This window comes from Camponotus floridanus, unplaced genomic scaffold, assembly GCF_003227725.1.
Source record: "Camponotus floridanus strain SB8 unplaced genomic scaffold, Cflo_v7.5 scaffold94, whole genome shotgun sequence".
Taxonomy (NCBI): domain Eukaryota; kingdom Metazoa; phylum Arthropoda; class Insecta; order Hymenoptera; family Formicidae; genus Camponotus; species Camponotus floridanus.
The window spans coordinates 677,731-699,429 of record NW_020229865.1 but is presented as its reverse complement, the minus strand read 5'-3'; the positions used below and the strand labels follow the sequence as shown (position 1 = coordinate 699,429).

General features: G+C 36.1%; 1 protein-coding gene across 1 annotated transcript in view; it reads right to left on the bottom strand.

Moving 5' to 3' along the window:
- LOC109609933 (protein expanded-like) overlaps positions 1 to 21,699 on the bottom strand; it is a 448,580-nt gene that overhangs the window by 95,417 nt on the left and 331,464 nt on the right. The window contains exons 7-8 of the mRNA XM_025415034.1: positions 16,416 to 16,656; positions 917 to 1,192 (exon numbers count right to left, since the gene is read on the bottom strand). Coding sequence (XP_025270819.1) covers positions 917 to 1,192; positions 16,416 to 16,656 — 517 coding nt within the window. The remainder of the gene's footprint in view (positions 1 to 916; positions 1,193 to 16,415; positions 16,657 to 21,699) is intronic.

Here is a 21,699-nt window from a genome sequence, read left to right as displayed (position 1 = left end):
TATAATGTGACCCGAGCACGCTAAGTTTTTGTAAGTCGTTTTAATCTTAATTTTTTTAGTTCCAAATTTACTTGGAATTTATTTTAAAAATCATTTTCATTTTGTCGAGAATCTAATACATAAATGCAAGATTGAATTTGTGACAAATATTTCAAATTACAAATTCCTATCAATTGCTTCAATGTACGTGGTTAATTAATTAATTGATTTCATATTTAGTTTTGATTTCTTTAGAAAAATTATATATTTTTTGAGGGTAAATTTTTATAAATTATTTATTATAAGGATATTTTTTTATTAAACGTTTTGTTGTACATAAAGAATCCTAAATCTTTCATAATTGGACAGTTCAAATATGAAATAGTTGAGTATCCAAATGAGCGAAAATCATCAGTCTTTTACATCTATTTGAGATGTAAAATAGAAATCTAATTTCCATATAAATAAAATTGAGTTTTATGAATTAAATTGTTTAAATTTTATTAATTATTTGTTATTTATTTTTAATTATATTACCAGAAACATTTATAAAATGATGTCATGGAATAATGTTAAAATATATTAGTATCTTTTGTAATATCTAAGAATCGTTGATGTGCCAGTATTCTTAATGATAAATCAATGATGAATTTTCGTCAAGTTGTTACCAAATCTCTATATGCCGGTAACAAATCGATGTATACATATATCGATAATCGATGTAATACTATCAATTGTTTAATTACTATCAATTTGCCGTTTTTGGAATTAGAATGTATATGAATTCAACCCAACAACATAATGCTATCGCATCTTGCCCTTAGTGTCCTTAATTATTACTCTCTAAATTATTACTATATTATTTCAACAATTGTTGACAACATAACAACAAACTTACAAACAATTAGCTATCTCTGTTACAGAAATCTTAACTTACATCAAAAGAGAGTTTGCCGATGTTGTTCCAAGCGAAAGTGCGCGGTATTTCCTCTTCAGTATAAATACGCACTCCACGGGCACAGATCGCCAGAAGTATACGTCCAGGTCCCACCTCATTCTTGCTTCGACGTAACCGATATAAATGAGCATTGAGCGGCGTCTCCAATAATATTGCTTTCTGAATATACTGTAACTCCGCCTCCTCTCTAGACAGTCCATTGTTTTCCTTATGTTGGACTGTGAGCACAGCGAGTACGTTCGACTCAAGACACATCTGAGAATGTTCGTTTAATCCATGAAAAACCATAATTAAAATGAGAAACTTCAAGTTAAATTCATAATTATTTTTATTTTATAAAATCTCGGATGTAATAACACAAGCCTGCGAAAGTCAATTACAAAAAAGCAGAGTAGGTGAATTTGATAGATTTTCTTATGTTGAAAACGAATCTACAACCGCAGAATTTCCCCAACACGTCAGACTTCCGAGTAATTTATTGTTAAATAGTCCAAAAATGGCAATTTCGGCAATTTCATAAATTTATTATGAAAGAACCAAATTTTTTAAAATATTTCTGTCAATGGCATCATATAGTATTAGTCTTCATCTTTGAAATCCATTTTCGATTGTCGTTGATTTTTTTCGCTGAAATATACAATTATGAAGTTATAAGAAAATTTACACATAAACATTAATGCAGATCCGGCATCTTGAAATTTGATGAGTATTACATATGTCAAGTTCGATTGTCCAAAAAAGTTCTGTAAAATATATCTAATACAATTGTTACGTCCGATGGACGTGTCCAATGGATGTGTCGTGATTCTTTTCTTTCTTCGGAATACAAAGACTATACGATAACTATGTGCGCGGGTAACTCTCGGTGATATAATAAGGAAGTGAAAAATAATAAATAAGCCTAGACTACGCAGATAACTTGTCGTTATACATAAAAATTTCACTATAATAAAGAACTATAATAAAATTGAACTCGCACATTTTTACAATTGGGACGTCCGTTAGAACCATTGGAACTCCAGAAATAAAGCGATCCTTCTTAAGATTTGTGCCAACGATAAACATATGTATATCTAATCCTTGCAGCGGATATCTGAGACCGAAAGACTCGAAACAATAAATAGACCGGAAAAGCTAGAACTAAGGATGGCCAATCGTTGGAACTTAGAAATCTTAAACAAAATGGGAACTAGAGCCGCAATAAAATTTTTATAGCGCTCCACATGTGGAGCTATGAAATTAGAAACCTTTCAGGTCTGCAGTACCTTAAGCGGGCAATCAAAAAAAAGGGAAAACTAAACAATCCGTCTAGTCACCCTTAAGTATTAGTCGAAACGCGAAAAAACTCTCGCAAGCCATAAAATCTGTCCGTTAAGCTCCCACTCTCAGTTGGATGGAGCCAAATCTTGAACCAAAGGACCTATTAAAATCTTAGAACCGCCTTTTCCTCCAAAATCAGCCTCCTTGTCCTTAAGAAAGGGATAACTAAAATTATCTCATTCGCCCAAAAAAGATTCCCACCATCCAGAAGGGAAGAGGAGCAAAACCTTAAAACTCGCGAGCCGAAGGCGCAGACACACAGTTACTATTAAAATTTTTACTCCAGTATATACTCTTCCGGTCAGTACTAGTAGTCTTATTACCATCTACCTACCATATTCCTCGGCTTTACACTTTACTCTTTCGGCAGTTTTATACATACAAAAATTATCTTCTTCTAAAATACGACGTCTAAGTTCACGTTAACTAAAGTAAAGTGAGTGAGCGGTACACATTGGACCACCCGAACCCTTCTAGGTCATCGACCAAGATTAGCTCCCAGCCCTGCGTTTCCAGCTCCGGGTTAAGTTTAATTCACAACGCTCGCTATAATTAGTAAATCCAATCTGACTTTACCCTTTCACCTTTTCTCGCGTAACTGATTGTCATTGGAAATGATTCTTGATTATCTTAATCAATAGATAAAATAAACAAATCAGGAACATCCATCTCTGAGAAATAAATTCAACTACTCGATAATTATTAAATTTTTTCTGCCTTTATTCCCTTTTCTTAATCCTCTTCATAATGTGTTCGCCTCGAATCTCCGCAAGGCGGTTCGCGAACAATTCCTAATCCGAATTGAGTCTCTGAGAGCTGATTCTCCTTTTGAGCTCTTTTAAATTTTGAAATCTTTTCTTGAAGCCATTTCTGAGGTATGTTATTTCCTTTCGTTTCTCTTCTATTTATTATTTAACCATCCCTTATTTATACGATTAGTTTAACTTTAAGTAAAATCTTTCGGGACGAGTTATTATTTTATCTGAAGCATCTTTTCCCAATGACAACATTAATAGAATAAAAAAATAGCTAGTTTAACACAACCTTGTAAACTACCCCTCGTTCAGCGTCGAATTATTATTAGTACCTCACGGTAAACGGCGAGCAACGTTGCGGCGGCAGAATCGTCAGAATGAACGCTCGAGAGAGAGATAGCTTCAACTTAATTTAACGGAACCCCCTAATGGCGATAGTCTAAATAATATCAATACTGATTCGGCCGCTAACAATATAACGATACAACTCGATACTAACACACTCTTCTAACCCCTCTTCTGCATCCCCTATCCCGAATATTCTACAGTCTCTTCCCCAGACTATCCCTCCTCCCGCTGTACACCTATTCCGGGCCCCGTGGCCTCTCCTGCTTCCGGCTCCAGACCTCCCCTACTTCCGGCCCCAGACCTCCTACTCCGAGTTCATCGGAACTTACATCTCCCCCTGCTACTCCCTCTACTCTTTATTTTAGAACCCTCTTCTTTGCCTTCACCCTCATTAGAATCTCCCTCTCCCTCCCCCATATCTGTTATTACCCTAGACTCAGATCTTCCTTCATCTTCCATCCCCGGAGTCATCAGAATTCTGAGGGTCTGGAAGATTTCGCAAGAAATCTTCCCGATCTTGAAGAAGACTCCCACTTTCCTGCCGATTTCCCGTCGGAACGTCCTTCCCATAACGAAACACCTGAACCTTCCCGATCCTTTAGAGTATTTCGTATCTCAGTTCCCCTTCCTCGATCTCCCTATAGAAACATTCTGCGTGGGCCCAAGCCCAATTAATCACCAGGAATTATTTAATCTCATAATCATTGCTCCTTCCAATTCTGTCATTCCTTGGTACTTCTCGGGTTATCAACTCCCCTTAACTGTCCCTATCCAAGCCCTCTGGAGGAGGTTTCCCTCCTTCCACAGTTAGAATCGAAGATCTTTGACCCCTCTCCTCTCCTCCTCCCTAAATAAATTTGTACATAATTCCCCGCTCCCTGCAACACACACACACACACACACACACACACACACACACATCTGCAAGCGACAAGTTATTCACATTTTTATTATACATTCACCTTTTATTTATTTTATTTTTTATATCGTATTAATTACATGTATATTGTATTAACCAGTCAGAATCTAATTCTTAACGTAAATTTTTCCCTATATATTTTGACTGATGACCTCCGAACGACTGTAACACCCGCGAGAATATACATATACACTCACAGACATCCACTTACGCATATCTACCACTGTTAATATGCATTTTTCTTTCGTTATTTTTCTATAATATACGTATTTTTTTATTTAATGCATAATTTAATTATTTAACCCGTTCTCTATCCTAAATTCTGAGATCGCACTAGGTGCTGCGTAACAAGGATTAAATTCCTTTACCTAAAAGGGATCACCCCACGAATAGGCTTAAAAGCGCAGCGTTAAAGAGACCTTCGATCGCTGATCAGGCCCTTCACATTCGTTCGACCCGATCCATACACACGACCGAATAAAGTGTGTCACGGGGTAAGTAAGTTATGTTTCTTCTTTACGGCCCATCCTTTCCAGGGTCTGGCTGTAACACAATTGTTACATATTTTGATAAATTTCTCTATATTTTATACCTTTTTATTATAATTCTGTTCATTATGTTAGATGCGCCATTTTTTATTTCAAAAAATCACAAGCGGTTCAAAAATTTATGATTTTACTCAAATTTTGATTTGTGATAAGAGAAGTATGTTGAATTGAAATCGCTTATTATAGAACACTATGCATGCCAATCTTATAATTTATATATCTCAGCGAAAAAAAATCATATGGCAATTAAAAATGGATTTGAAAGATGAAGATTAATACTATACTAATACTATATTATGCCATTAGCGGAAATATTTCAAAAAATTAGATTTCCTCATAATAAATTCATTAAATTTGCCAAAATAGCCGAAATATTTTTAGACTATTTACTACAAATTACTATTTATAACTACTTATAACTACTAAACAACCTGATATGCTAGAGAAATTCTATGGCCAGATTCGTTTTCAGCGTCAAAAATCTATCAGATTCACCTACTTCGCTTTTTGTAACCAAACCTAAAATTTCGCAGGCCTATGTAATTAAATATTTTTGGATATCTTAATAAATATCTTTGATAATTATACAAATCAGTTTTAATGGCAATACGAGTCAAGTGATCATCATTATTTAAGATGGCACACTTTGTAATTGACTCTGATATAAAACCTTTCGTTATTTTTTTATCACATCATCATATTTGCGCTGAAGATGGTCCAAAAATAGTGTCGAAACATTCGCAAACTTTTCTTTGTAATTTGTTCCATACTTATTTAATTGTATAATAAATAACTGTATTATAAGATCGACACTTGACTCGTATTGCCATTAAAACTGATTTGTTTAATTTTATATTTTGAGTCTTATATTTTTTTATTAATTCTAATAATTATGCTATTAAAAAGGCCCACCGTCGCACAAATGTGTCATTGATATAGTTAAGGTTTCTGATTAACATTTGAGAAGGTTTTAGCCGGTGGTCGTTCTTTATTTAAAAGTTATTAATAAATAAAGATGAGAATTATTAGTTAAGGTAATGAAGAGTTACTGCACAGAATCTTTTTTAAGCTTATATTAAAAGATAGGTTATGATGAGAACAATTTGAAGCATATCACTCTCACTTCTTAATTCCTATTTCAAATAGAGTTATAGGTGAAAAACTAAAATCACTTCAAATGCGTATTTTTGCATTGATCTCGATAAGTAGAACTAGGAACTGTTGCTCTATATGAAACTATAAAAGATATAACAAATTAAATTCAAATTCTCTACATTTGTCAACATTTATCCATCCGATTTGTAATGTCTCACTACATGCATCCATGCATGCACTATGCAAAATGAAGCAAAGTTCATTCTACATCTAATCTTAATCATCATTGAAAGTACATGTGTGGATGCAGTAGGTTCCGCCTCCTCTTCTCTACGGGGGAATCCACTTCTGAGGGATAACGTAACTTAACTTTGTAATGATGCACCCGGGCACGTTACGAATTTCCGGCGTGAACCAGCCAGAAGCTGCTGCCTGACGAACATCGATCGAGCAAGGGGCACATCGCGCTCACATTTTATTTTAACAATAAACGGCCATACAATCGCCGAAAATCGCCGATGAGGCCCGACCACGCGACGGGTGAATGACCTGCGTTCAGTGCCTCATCCTCCGCCGAGTACCCTGTACTGATTCGGACACTCGGTATGGGGACTCCGATTCTGCGCCGGCGCGGGTATAGAGCTCCGGTATAAGACGGGGGCTCATCGGCCCGACAAGAGAGACTTCTGCCTGATCCGCTCTCACATGGGTATCGTGTGAAAGAATCCTGATCAGAAGCACGACTTGAAACAGAGAGAGAGAGTAACTCCGCCTTCGTCGAGAGCCTTCTCGACGACAAACCGTGCATCCTTACGATCATAGTCGGCGCATAAGATCGGAGGGCCGCTCCAATCCTGCCGAGTGTTCTTGACCAACCGACTAATCCCGATTCAAGCCAGAACTACATAATTCGCGGGATGGAAAGGGAGTCGCCTCCAACGAGTCCACATTCTGGTCAATACGTTCTGTCTTCTTCTGTATTCGACCGCGTTAACAGGGACGCGATTTCCGCGCACATTAGCCTCCGAGCAGGCCAGTGACCGACCGTAGCTGCAACTATACGTACATATATACGCTATAATAACGTCCGTGAAATCTTGTGAGATAAAGAACGAACACCGCGTCTCCATCACCGCGTGCATTAATTAGAAATAAGCGTTCAGATACTGAGATCCCACTAACAAATCGATTACAATCGCAGGGGAGCACACACGTTTAAGATCGTCAGCTGATTCACCGGCTACGAGCGCTAGCCATAAAAATGCCCCAAACATTTATAAAAAGCCTACATGCCGTCTGGGCCGAGAACCGCGAGATATACAGGGTGATTCAAAATAATCCCTGTGTCCATGAAATGACACATTGTTGAGTCAATTCTAAGATAATTTTTCGTTTTGCAAAATTTCATCCGAAGCTTAGTTTCGAATTATTAAAGAAAGTAGTTAATGCATGACGGGTCGGATACAAGAGGCAGGCAAGGGTGACGCGATTCACCGTCAGACGCAGGCGCTTACGCGGGGCGCCTGCGATCAGCTGGTCGCTATACACATAAAGACACACATGCGAACACATACAGGGTTTGTCCGGAAAGTAATAGGACTGATTTTCTTCCGCCGCGACTGTACTTCGGAGCGTGCATGCGCCGACTGGATTCGGTAGAGGGCGTTCCTAGCTAACGAACGAGCGGCTGGTCGGTTGTCTCCGAGCACCTGGAGAGTCAGGACAGGCATTTTCGCGCGACGTGTTTCTGTGAGTGGTGCAAGCCGAAAATGCAGCGTTTGTTAGAGCAGAGGTACGCGATTAAATTCTGTGTGAAACTCGGTAAATCTGCGACAGAGACGTTTGATATGATCAAGCAGGCTTACCCAGATGTTGCTTTAGCAAGAAGTGGTGTGTTTCGGTGGCACCAGGCCTTTTTGGAGGGCCGGGAAGAGGTCGCCGATGAAGACCGTGCTGGAAGACCTTCGACTTCGACAAACACCGACAATGTGACTCGTGTGCGCAAAGTTTTGAACTCAGACCGTCGACTAAGTATTCGTTTAATTGCCCAGATGTTAAATTTACCAAAATCTGTGGTTCATGACATTGTGACGGTGCATTTGAACATGCGCAAGGTGTGCGCGAAGATGGTCCCAAAAGTGCTCACTGACGACCAGAAATTGCGGCGAATGGAAGTGTGCCAAGAAAATTTGAACATGTGTGAAAGTGACCCCCAATTTTTGAATAACGTAATCACAGGTAACGAGTCCTGGATCTTTGAGTATGATCCCGAGACAAAGAGGCAATCTTCCGAGTGGCACACGCCGGCGTCTCCTCGCCCAAAAAAGGGAAGAATGAGCAAATCGAAAGTGAAAACGATGCTCATTGTCTTTTTTGACATCAAAGGCATCGTCCACCATGAATTTGTTCCTCCTGGACAAACCGTCAACGCCAAGTTTTACGTGGAAGTGCTCAAGAGACTCAAACGAAGGGTCAATCGGGTCCGACAAGACATTGCAGCCGACTGGAAGTTGCACCACGACAACGCCCCGGCTCACACCGCCTTTCTTGTGAACAGCTACCTGACCAAGGCCGGCATCCCAACGCTTCCGCAGCCGCCCTACAGCCCAGATGTGGCCCCCCCGGACTTTTTTTTGTTTCCTCGCCTGAAAAGGCCGATGAAAGGCAAGCATTTTGAGACGACAGAGGGGATCCAAGCAGCATGCACCGCGGCTCTCAAGGCTATTCCGGAGAATGCCTACCGTGACGCCTTCAATGCTTGGAAATCGCGCTGGCAGCGCTGCATCGACGCAGAAGGAGCCTATTTTGAAAGTTTTTAAAGAATTGTAACAATTGGCTCAATAAATTTTTTTAAATCGACTCAGTCCTATTACTTTCCGGACAAACCCTACATTCTCTCTCTGTCTGCTGTCTGTCTGTCTGTCTCTCTCTCTCTCTCTCTCTCTCTCTCTCTCTCTCTCTCTCTGCCTTTCTGAGAAGACGTGTGTCACATCGCTCCGTCTAAATACTAAGTTTTCACCGGTAAATAGTGAGAGAAGACGTAAAACAAGTTGTTTAAATTACGTAGCTATAGACCGGGGATAGCTATGAAAGTTATCTAGCCGGGATATGGCGATATGTGAAGGTGAGCAGTGAATTTATTGTTCGGGACATCGAAGTCTCGAAAGACAGGTAGACATTATACGTGGACACAATAGTGCTGACGTGTGAAAGTGGGTCACAGGTGACTGATCGCATTAGGCTGATATTAACGGTTTCGGCCGGTAATTATCGGCATGGACGATGAATATGCAGAGTATCGATGCTCGGTGTGCAGGAAAGCAATAAAGAGCAAAGTAGTTAAATGTAACACTTGCTCAAAGCTTTTTTACCATCCGGGATATATTAGTAAGCATGAAATTCTCGACGGGAACCAAGAATACGTGCCGTGTAAAGGCCCATTCGAAGAGTTTCAGGTTGAGAGTGAGAAAGATACAAACATGAAGAAAACGCCGACAACGACAGGAAGAGATAGGACATCATCTACAGGATCGGTAGGATCTACAGGTTCGTTCATAACACCGAGCAGTGGCAGTAAAGGATCAGCCATTGATGTAAAAGTAGACTGAATCATAAAGACTGTAAAAGAAATAAAAAATGAAACAACTTGTAAAAATGAAATTAAACTAATGATTCAAGAAGTAGTGCAAAAAGAATTAGGAAATGTTAAACAAGAACTGGAAAACCTGAGGAAAGTGATACAGGAAGTAGCATGTGGAGCAAAGGAAGGATCGCTAAGAAGCTATAGTGAAGCGGTTAAAGAGAAGAAAAAAGAAAATGTCATAATTGTTAAGCCGAAAATGCAACAAGAGAGTGAAACCACTAAAAAGTTAATAAAAGAAAAGGTGGACATTAAGAATATGGCTATGGGAATAACGAAACTAAGAAAAGGAAGCAAGGGAACAGTGATTGTGAAGCTGGAGAGAATGTGAAAAAATTGAAAGAGACAGTCCAAGCTAAGCTGGGAGAAAATTACAAAGTGATGGAGTCGTCTCAATCGAAACCAAAGATAAAAATTATTAACATAGGTTTAGAAGAGATGAACTTAGATGATAGTGAACTTATAAGTACGATAAAGATACAGAATAAAATAGATACAGTAAATATGCGAATTGTGAAGAGAATAGTCAAAGAAAAGAGAAATAGCCAATCTGAAAGAAAAGGAAATGAAGAAGGATCAATAATAATAGAAGCAGATGAAGAGACGCACGGACTGATATTGAAGAAAACAAAATTAAATGTAGGATGGAAGAAATGTCCTGTATTTGATCACATCAGCGTTAAAAGATGCTTTAAATGCTGGGGATATTATCATATCGCAAAAAACTGTACGCGAGAGGAAACATGCCATATATGCGCAGGAAGTCATAACTCGCGTGATTGTACAGCGACAAAGAAGAAATGTGTGAATTGTGTGTTCAAAAATCGAACATACAATCTGAAGATAGTCCGGAGTGTCCGACTTTTAAGAGGGCGCTACAGGAGGAGAAGAGGAGAGCAGGCTGGGAGGACGCTAAATAGCAACCACAGGAAGAAGCGGAGCTAATACTATATACAAATGCGCAAAGCTTAATGGTACACAAAGATGAGATACAACATCAGATTATGAAGAAAATAAATCCTATGTTCTTGGCATTATCGGAAACCAGATTAATTGATGATATCGAAGACAGTGAAGTGAACGTCCCGGGTTAGATGTAATGCTGAGAATAGAAATACGGGAGGAGTTGTTCTATATGTAAGCAGCGAAATTAAATACGAGATAGTATTAGTAAAAAAATTAGAATCGAATTGTTGGTGTACTGCGATAGAAGTGAAAGATAAAGTATATAAAGGAGTGATAATGGTAATATATCACTCACCGAGTGCATCGCACGGGGATTTCATGAGATTCTTTGAGGAAATAGTGGAGGAGTTGGTAGTAAAGGGAGAATGCATAGTTATAGGAGATTTTAATATAGATCTTAGGATGGATTCGTTTTATGCGAAGAAATTGCAAGCAACAATGTTAAGCTTGGGTATGAAACAGTATGTTAACGAACCGACGAGAATTACGAAAGACAGTCAGACAATTATAGATTTAATCTTCGCTAATAATGATAAAATAGTACAAGTAATTCATGAACCTAAAATAACGGATCACGCGTGGCTGAAAGTTGAGATGAATGTCAGCAAAATTGAAAGTAAATATAGAGAATTTATTGCTAGAAATTATAAAGAGTTTAATGTAAATGAATTTGCTATATTAGTAAAAAATAAACTACAAAAAAGTCAGGGATGTCAATGTGAATGTATGGATGTCAGTGAGAGAGCGAAACAACTTATCGATAGTATAGTGGATGCGTTAGATGTAATGGCACCGAAGAAAAAATATAGAATTCCGAAAGTATGGGAAGGGAAAAAGTGGTTTTCAGATGACATAAGAGAGGCTGCGGACAGAAGAGATAAGGCTTATAGAAGAGCATTGTATGATGATATTGAACATAATTGGTTGCAGTATAAAATTGAAAGAAATAAAGTAATAAAATTAATCAGGGAGAAGAAGAAAGATTACTATGAATGTATGATATCTTAATAAAGGAGACCCTACATCTATGTGGAAAACATTGAAGGAAATAATTAGGGGTGAACCAGTAGGTATAAAAGAAGTAGGAAATATAGATTTTGAAATCTTAGGCGATACCGAAGAGTGCAATATAGCTGATAAATTTAATTTATATTATATACAAAGTATTAATAACATAGTAAACTCTATAAAGATCGATAAATACGGTGGTGATATAATTGATCATTGGATGAATGTAAATAAGAAAATTATTTATATTATCAAAAACAAAAGAATTATGGAAAACTTTGAGACTGTTAAACTAGAACAGCTAGAAAAAGTTGTTATGGGATTACCAAAAAAGAAAGGTACGGAGGAAGGGATAACCAGCGATATATTGAAGGCAGTTTTTTCAATAGTAAAAGAGGAATTTGCGAATATAATAAATAATTCTTTAAGAGAAGGTTTGTGTCCGGAAGGATGGAAAACCTCAACGATAATACCAATCCGAAAGATAGATAAAGCGGAAAAAGCGAGTGATTATAAGCCTATTAATATGTTACCAATATTTGAGAAAGTGTTAGAACTAATAGTTAAAGAACAACTTGAAATGTATTTGGAAACTAACGATATTATAACAGAACATCAGTCGTGGTTTAGAAAATACTATTCGTGCGAAACAGCGATCCAAACTGTCATTGATGAATGGAAATTGATAGTAAGTGATAGAAAAATGGTAGGAGTAATTTTTATGGACCTTAAGAGAGCGTTTGAAACAATAGATAGAGAAAGATTATTAGAAAAAATGTATTATTATGGAATTAGAGGAATGGCTTTGGAATGGTTCAAATCATATTTAAATAATAGGAAACTGCAAGTGCGAGTCAACCAAGCGTGGTCTGAAATATTGACAACAGAGTACAGAGTGCCACAAGGTTCGGTACTTGGACCTTTACTATTTATAATATATATAAATGATATAATCGAAGCTTGTCCAGAAGGGTGTAATATTAAGATGTTTGCAGACGACACGCTTATATATGTAAATGGAGAAAGTAGGGCGGATATAGAGGTAAAATTGAATACGGTTTTTAATATAATTGAACGTTGGATGAATATAAATAAGTTAAAAATGAATGCTAGTAAAACGAAATATATGATAGTTAGAAGTACTCGAAAAGAATTGAAAGGTAATACGGTTTTGAAATGTCTGGATGGAATTGAAATAGAACGAGTGAAAAATATGAAATATCTAGGTATAATTATTGATAACAGACTTCGATTTCAAGATCACTGCGATTATATGATAAAGAAAATAGGTAAAAAAACAAATTTCTTAAATAGAATAGGTAATTATATATCAGTCTATACTAGATGCATTATATATAAGACAATTATAGCTCCTCATTTTGAGTATTGCGCGACGCTATTAATAGGCATGGGGGAGACACAGATAACCCAATTGCAGAAAGTACAAAACAGAGATGAGGATAATACTTCAATGTGATAGATACACCAAAGTGGATGACATGCTAGAAGCGTTGCAATTTATGTTAGTAAGACAAAGATTGCAATATAATATATGTATATTTATTTTTAAGATATTAAATGGTTTGCTGCCAACTCAATTAAGGAATAGGTTGCAGATAGTAGGGAAGGAATGTGATAGGGAAACAAGACAAGCGGGTAATATTGAACTGCAGTTTATGAAAACAAAGTCCGCGCAAAAAAGTTTGTTTTATGAAGGCATAAAAATATATAACGTCCTGCCAGAGAAAGTTAAAAATTGCGATAGGCTAAAATTGTTCAAGAGTAAGCTTAAGGCGCATATTTTCGCAATGTAAAATATGTAAGTTTAAATGTATATGAAAATAGCTGAGAAAGCTAATAAAAGCTCATCAATCTCTCTCTCTCTCTCTCTCTCTTTCTCTCTCTCTCTCTCTCTCTCTTTCATTTGCTCACTCACCTGTAATTTTTTTTTACGAGAGAGGGGAAAATGCATACCCACCGGTCGATCCAGTGAGTTATGTGGGACTCGAGTACCAAGTCGAATTATCAACTCGATACTCCCTACCCACTAAATACCCCTCTCTTTTCACGAATTTTCTTTGACACACAGTCCTTCCCGAGATCCGTTTTCACATAACGTCAAAAAATAGTTATTATTACCTTGTTCGATGATTTCTAATGTATTGCTGTAATTGCTTGAAGGAGAAATGAATTTTCCGATAGATCGTACGCATTCTCAAATTTAACGTAGATATCACGTTTCACAAGACAGAAATCCACACTAAATTATTAACTGAAAGTTTTTCTTCTTTCATGAACTGCATTCTTTTATAAATTTTAACATAATCATATTTATTTACTCACTCGACGAGAAATTTACTAATGACTCTATCACTAATCACTATTAATCGCTGTCGAATAATAACTGTTGGCGATTAAAAATCACTCGATAAAAGAAACACGCACGGACACGTTACTACACGACGGGAAGAGGCGACAATGCGACGATAATTACTCGGCGACTGCAAGCAGTTTTTTGTCATAGTAGATTTCGGTATTAATAATATTAATATGTTAAATGTTTATTATGTTTACCGTATTCTTCAATCGAACACATGATCGCGTTCGATAGCGCCAGTAGTACCTTAACCTACCGCAACCTACTATGACAAAATACTGTTTGCAGTAGCCGAGTAATTATCGTCGCATTGTCGCGTCGACGCGTTGTGTAGTAACGTGTCTGTGCGTTTCTTTTATCGAGTGATTTTTAATCGCCAACAGTTATTATTCGACAGTGATTAATAGTGATTAGTGATAGAGTCATTAGTAAATTTCTTGTCTCGTCGAGTGAGTAAATAAATGTGATTATGTTAAAGTTTACAAAAGAATGCAGTTCATGAAAGAAGAAAAACTTTCACTTAATAATTTAGTGTGGATTTCTGTCTGGTGCAACGTGATATCTACGTTAAATTTGAGAACGTACGATCTATCGGAAAATTCATTTCTCCTTCAAGCAATTACAGCAATACATCAGAAGTCATCGAACAAGGTAATAATAACTATTTTTTGACGTTATGTGAAAACGGATCTCGAGAAGGACAGTGTGTCAAAGAAAATTCATAAAAAGAGAGGGGTTTTTGGGTAGGGAGTACCGAGTTGGTAATTCGACTTGGTACTCGAGTCCCACATAACTCACTGAATCGACCGGTGGGTATGCATAAAATGCATTTTCCCCTCTCTCGTAAAAAATAAATTACAGGTGAGTGAGCAAATAAAAGAGAGAGAGAGAGAGAGAGAGAGAGAGAGAGGGAGAGGGAGGGAGAGAGAGAGAGAGAGAGAGAGAGAGAGAGAGAGAGAGAGACAGACAGACAGCAGACAGAGAGAAAATGTATGTGTTTGCATGTGTGTCTGTATGTGTACAGCAACCAACTGATCGCAGCAGGCGCCCCGCATAAGCGCCCGCGTCTGACGATGAATCGCCTCACCCTTGCCTGCCTCTTGTATCCGACTCGTCATGCGTTAACTACTTTCTTTAATAATTCGAAAACTAAGCTGCGGACGAAATTTTGCAAAAGGAAAAATCGTATTAGAATTGACTCAACAATGTGTCATTTCACGGACACAGGGATTATTTTGAATCACCCTGTATGTACAGGGTGTCCCAAAAGACCTGGACCGGTCGAATATTTCATAAACTATGCACTTTAGAAAGAAATATTTCAGACAAAAGTTGTATGGCTTGAAGGGGGCCATAGTGACAATGATCTTGGAGAGTCATTTGAAGGTGACGTAAAGGTCACCTTCAATTTCTTAAATGGAACCTCCTATCTTTTATTACATATTCGTGTAGCTTATCTCGAGAGCTTCCAAAACACTATAATAAAGTATTTCTTCATTGAGTACTTTTCGAGTTATGAGGCTTGAAATCATTTCTTAATTTTGCATAAACCATAAAATATCTAGTAAAATATTCATTTTTCGATTATCTTATCTTAATACTTTTATGTACAAAATAATGAAAAGAATCAATTGGTGTAAGGAAAACACATAGTTGTTTAAAAAAAAAATGTAATTGTTAATTGCAAATTACATATTTCTTTCTTAAAAACAACTATGTTTTTTCTTTACACCAATTGATTCCTCTCATTATTTTGTACAAGTATTAAGGTAAGATAATCGAAAAATGAATTTTACAAGATATTTTACGGTTTATGTAAAATTAAGAAATGATTTCAAGCCTCATAATTCGGAAAGTACTTAATGAAAACTAACTTAATTATAGTGTTTTGAAAAGCTCTCGACGTGAGCTATCAGAATATTTAATAAAAAATAGGGAGTTATATTTAATAGGGAGTTATATTTAAGAAATTGACGGTGATCTTCACGTGACTTTCAAATGACTCTCCCATGTCAAATCATTGCCACTATCTGATGGCTCCCTTGAAGCCATAGAACTTTTGTCTGAAACATTTCTTTCTAAAGTGCATAGTTTATGAAATATTCGACCGGTCCGGGACTTTTGGGACACCCTGTATATCAGAATCCTCGATTCTCGCGAAACTCGATTAAATTCAACAATTGAAAACCGCGAATACACACACTCATATGCATACCACAACCTCTGTACACCAAATACACAAATAAATACGTACATCTTAACACAATCACTTGCGTATATCTTTCTCGACCCGAACCTTTGGCTCCGACGAGTTATCCGTATAAAGAATAAAAATCTGAAACGATACAGAAGCGCACGTTACAACTCGTATCCGAGAGATGGGATGGACCTCGCTTCGTGCGAGGGTGGGCTTTTATTATACATAATTATCATATCCTTTTTACTTTATATTAATTATAATTCCTTTTTTTAAGAAGCAAAGTATTAAAATGTTCAGTTTACATGAGGAGGAAGGTAATCTGTGGATTTGTAATAGCCGACAGATCCTGCATGTGGCTTATGTCGTTCCTCAGAATAATCGCCAAGATCGGCTTGAAGGGCAAGTCCAGCAAGCGCGAGCAATGGCGTAACGATAGATGGATCGTGAAGGGGATGATGAAAATGGAGGCTCTCCACTCCACCACCATGTCTGATGACATTGTCACGTAATTGCAGATAATAATGATGTCTCGTCGTTTCATCGCTGAAATAGCAATGCGAATAATTAAAAGCTTAATAAATATGTGAAGATTACGTATCATATATAATTAATGAATTAATGTTTATTGTTCTCGAGAGTCCGGAATAAAAGAATAAAAATGGAAGAGTTACATATAAACTACTATTAGAATTAACAAAAATAAATAATATTTTATATAGTTTAGAGAATTATACAAGTACATCGCAAAATCCTATTTAGTGAAATTAGTCATTTCAAGAAATTACAAACAATTTAAAATAATTTAAATTTTCAAGACTAATTATTGTGAATGCGACAACGTTTCTATTATTAAAGCGGAAAAAAAATATTAAAGTTGCAAAAGCTATCCTTAAATAACACTTCGAAAAATATATAGGGTGTCATGAAAGTGATCATTACTTTAAAAAAGGAGCGATAAGTGTGCAGGCGCGCGGCGAAGGCTCCTCTCCTCCCCAATCACCGTTTCGTCACGCGCCGCCATTATATTACAGTGAGACCACCTTCGCCGCCGCGCGCTTCTATTCACCCAGATTGGCCGATGTTCTTTAATTTATTTCTTGTTAATTATTGCGAATATTGCATAACTGTACAAGACTTTTCTTCTAACTTTAAGCCAATCTACCTTAATTTTTTAAAGTAATGATCACTTTTATGACACTCTGTATATTTTAATTAAATATATATTTTTATTATTCGAAACCAAATCGAAATTTTCAAAGTGTTATTTTCTACAATAATTCAATCAATTAAAAATAATTTTTGCTACTTGATTGCTTGTTATTTTAAACTCATTCATTAAAAGTTCTTTATTTAAAGAAAACAGTTTCTTTTTAACGGGGCATTTTACACTATTCTACAATTCCATCTGACAATCGAAATAATGTTGTAATGATATGTAGTTAATTGAAAAACAAAAATTAAAAATTAAATCGAAATTAATAAATAAAGCAACAGCGCGGTAATTGGATCGCAGAGAAGAAATAATACTTTCTTCTTTCTGATTATTCGTTTACTTAACAATAAAATAATTACATATAGGTATACCTATATGTAGAGAAAGTACAAGAACTCTTGCGTTGAAAAATTTAAAAAAATTCAATTTGCTCTATATCAGTGAAAAAAAGTTGGATTATAGCAATATGCGTTGAGAAGAGTAACTTGAACCATTTCGTATTTTTGGCTTTCCCAAAAGAAATACGTTTCATATGGAGACAGTTTTGTAGGTTTTTGGGCATGCTAATTTCAAATTTACTATCAAATGCGTTTCATATGGAGACGGTTTTGTAGGTTTTTGGGCATGCTAATTTCAAATTTACTATCAAAATTTAAATTTAAAATGACAAAGAGGACGGCTATGAAAAATTAAAATATCAATGTATTTAAAATATGAGCTTGAATTGTATTTTTTGAAATATGCAGGGTGTTTCGACATATTAATTAAAAAATATCAGATTTACTTAAGTGGAAGCGCGCAACGAGAAAAGTCTAACTTTATACTAGGCGCGTAACTAAGCGGTGGGCGGAGCTACTCACCAACGTTACGCTGAAGCGCCGCGCACCGCTATCATGTTTTGGAGTGTCCCACCCGCCACTTCGCCGTGCGCCTAATATCAGATTATAGTGGGCGTGCTTTTACTCACGCGAGTTGGTCGATTTTTTTAAATTAATATTTCGAAATTTTATGTGATTGTTTACAAAATGGTTAAAATTTTTTAGTTCAAGATCTACTTATTTTAGCGAGATCTACTTATGATTTTCTTTGACACATGATAGCTGGGACACTTTATATATTGTTTTTTCTGAAAACAATTGATTCCTCTCATTATTTTGTACATAAAAGTATGAAGGTAAGATAATCGAAAAATGAATGGTTTACTAGATATTTTATGGTTTATGTAAAATTAAGAAATTATTTCAAGCCTTATAACTCAAAAAGTACTTAATAAAAAGGTACTTAATTATAGTGTTTTGGAAAGCTCTCGAGATAAGCTACAAGAATATGCAATGAAAAATAGGGGGTTCCATTTAAGAAATTGAAGGTAATCTTTATGTGACCTTCAAATGATTATCCAAGGTCAAATCTAAGGTCACCGTCGGATTGCCCGGGAAAAATCCTACAACTTTTGTCTAAAACTTTTTTCAAAATAATCGACTCCAATCGAGATATTATCTTGTCTCAAGATAATGCCCCACCCTGTATATTATATTATTCTTCATTATCTAAAAGTTTTATATTTGCAAAGTTTAGATAACTATATTTTATTGCAACTATTACATTTCAAAGTTCGCGATTTTTTATACATATAACTTGAACTTTCTTTCTTAAAATAAACCAAAATAAAAATCGGATTATTTGTTTAAAAGTTATGATTATTTTCAGATAAGACATATATGTCCCGAAAGTACGAAAGAATTAATATGGCATCCGCGTGGATGTTGAAAAACATTGTAGGAGATTTTATAGATCATTGAAAACGGCTAAATACCTCATTTTTTGTACTTTTAAGTTAAAATACTTTACGTGAAAAACTTTCTTCGTAAAAATTTTACGTGATACGATTTTCAAGGTCAAATTCGTATTCAACGCATTAAAATCTATCAAATATAACTTTGTTTATCTTAAGATCAACGAAGTTAGTTTATCAAAATGGTATCGATAATTGATGTAATTGATTCAAGCATTGATGGAGCAGAATAATTCTACTATGCCACTAATATAAATGTCCTATTATTAATATGAGAAATAGTAAAATTATTATTAATTTGTCGTTAATCGTGATTAATAGTAAATATCATAAATATTTTTTAATTAAAAAAAATTTTTTTTTGTAAATATTTTATAATTTATAATTTTTTATTATTTTATAATTTTTCCAACTCCTAGATATTCTCCAATTTTGTTCTCCTAAATACTATTCTTTCCTCTTTCCATTCTCTTCATTTCTTTTAATAGTGAGATATAATTTCAAGATCTCCCAAGAATGTCCCTTCTTCACATTCCTCGGAATTTATACTTAAAATTTTTATCTCTCTTTTTTAGATTCTTCTAAATCTGAATTTATAGATTTTGTAGAAAATATCTTCTTTCTCTTCTGAATCTGCATCTAAGGTTTCTTTTCCATCACAAGATTTATCTCACATTATGATAATTCCAAGCAATTCTTTTCTTCTCCTAGACTCTTTTTAACACTTTCCACTATTATCTTCAGCAATTCCATTTAATTTTTGTTCTTTAATACTCCGTTTATCTTAAATCAAAAAAAGAACGCACTTCGAAAAGATATCGTAGAAAATCTCGAGAAAAAATCTCACAATTTTGAAGAAGAGTTTAATGATCTGGAAGAAGAGAATCAGATAATCTGAAGAATTAGATAAGAATCATTTTCTTAAATGCTTTTTAATGCGATTCTTTCCTTCCGTTCCTATATAAAAACATATATAAGCCCTAATCCTGTAGATCTACAAAATATTATTCCAGAATAAAAAAGTCTATTAATAAAAAAGATAAATATGTCAATAAAGAGAGTCCGCTACGATTACCTTGATCTTGACATATGTTGTCAAGGTCTCTACCCTGAGTAATATCCAAAAGGTTTTAGCCGTCGTTCGTTGTTTATTAAAAAGTTAACAAAAGAATTTTACAATTTTAATGCTTTTTATCTCCGGAAATATTGATTTGAGAAAAATAATTTTAAACAAAAAATAAAGCCGCTGAAAAACCCTACAGAAAAAGTTATATGCATTTTTTTCATAAACTTACTATTTTAGCTGTTATATGAAAAAATAATAATTTTAAACACATTTAATACAATTTAAATTTATATAGAATTTAATACAATTAAAAAATATCACAAATGTATGTGTACGCGCGCGCGGGGGATGTAAGGAGGCCTTTGGCCCCCCCTTCCCGCCCGTAGGGGATGCATTGCGAAGAGTTGAATCACCATGAAGATATACTGTAAGTTGTAAAGTGAGGTCCACCTTGCCTACCGGCGGGGTGATTGCGAGAGGGGGAGCTGAACGCTCCCTCTTGCATCCCCCCGCGCGCGCGTGCATGTATGTATGTATACATACATTTGTAATATTTTTTAATTGTATTAAATTCTATAAATTTAAATTGATATGGGCGTAGGTAGGTTGCGTGTCCGCTCTATCTTAGCCGGAAGAGGATGCGCTACTGGCCGCAAGGTTGACGAGGTTTCCGCTAGAATTACTTAGTCACAGTATGGATCTATGTACAGTTTATTTCATATGTTTATTTACAAGTTTATTTACAGGGCCCTGAAAAGGGCCGTTGAGATCAACGCGTTCGCGATACGATATCCGTGAAGTCGCCTTGGTATATCGGAAAAGTCCCTAGGAGCCGTTGTCGTTGTTGTTGACGTCCACCGGTTTGGCGGCTCCGTCTGCGTGGCCGCGGAGCTCGTGGGCGTTTCCTAGTCGGAGTCGGACTGGGGTCTCCTGCTCCGCCGTGGATTTCGGCGGCTGCGTCACCTGGACCAGGGGCTATAAACCTATATGGGTTTCTCGGTACCAGTGTTTGCAGCGCCCTCACTGAATGACAGAGCCAGAATTGGAACTAAGTGATGCCGCCATATTGTTAGTCTGGTCAGTCTGCACAAGTCTGTATCAGCTGTCAGCACGTGTCTCAACGTGTCTATTTATTTTTTTCTTGATTGAGTGATACTGAGCAATATTAAATATAAAAACTAATAACTAAAAAATAAGCAGAATGGTTAGAGCGTGTTGTGTGTTTAACTGCACTTCAACAGGTACTACTCCATCACATACTTTCCCGAAAGATCCACTGATGCGTGAAAAGTGGATGAAAAGTTTAATCTTAAAATCATATCAAGAAAACGAAGTTAATAAACTTCGAGTATGTTATAAACATTTCAAAGAAAGTGATTATAGTGGGAGTAATAAACTTCGGAGATTAATTCGAGCTGCTGTTCCCTCTATGATAGCAATAGAACCTAACCTAAGAACAGAAATATGTAATATTGAACATCATGAACAAATTCTACAGCAAAATGAACAAAGCCT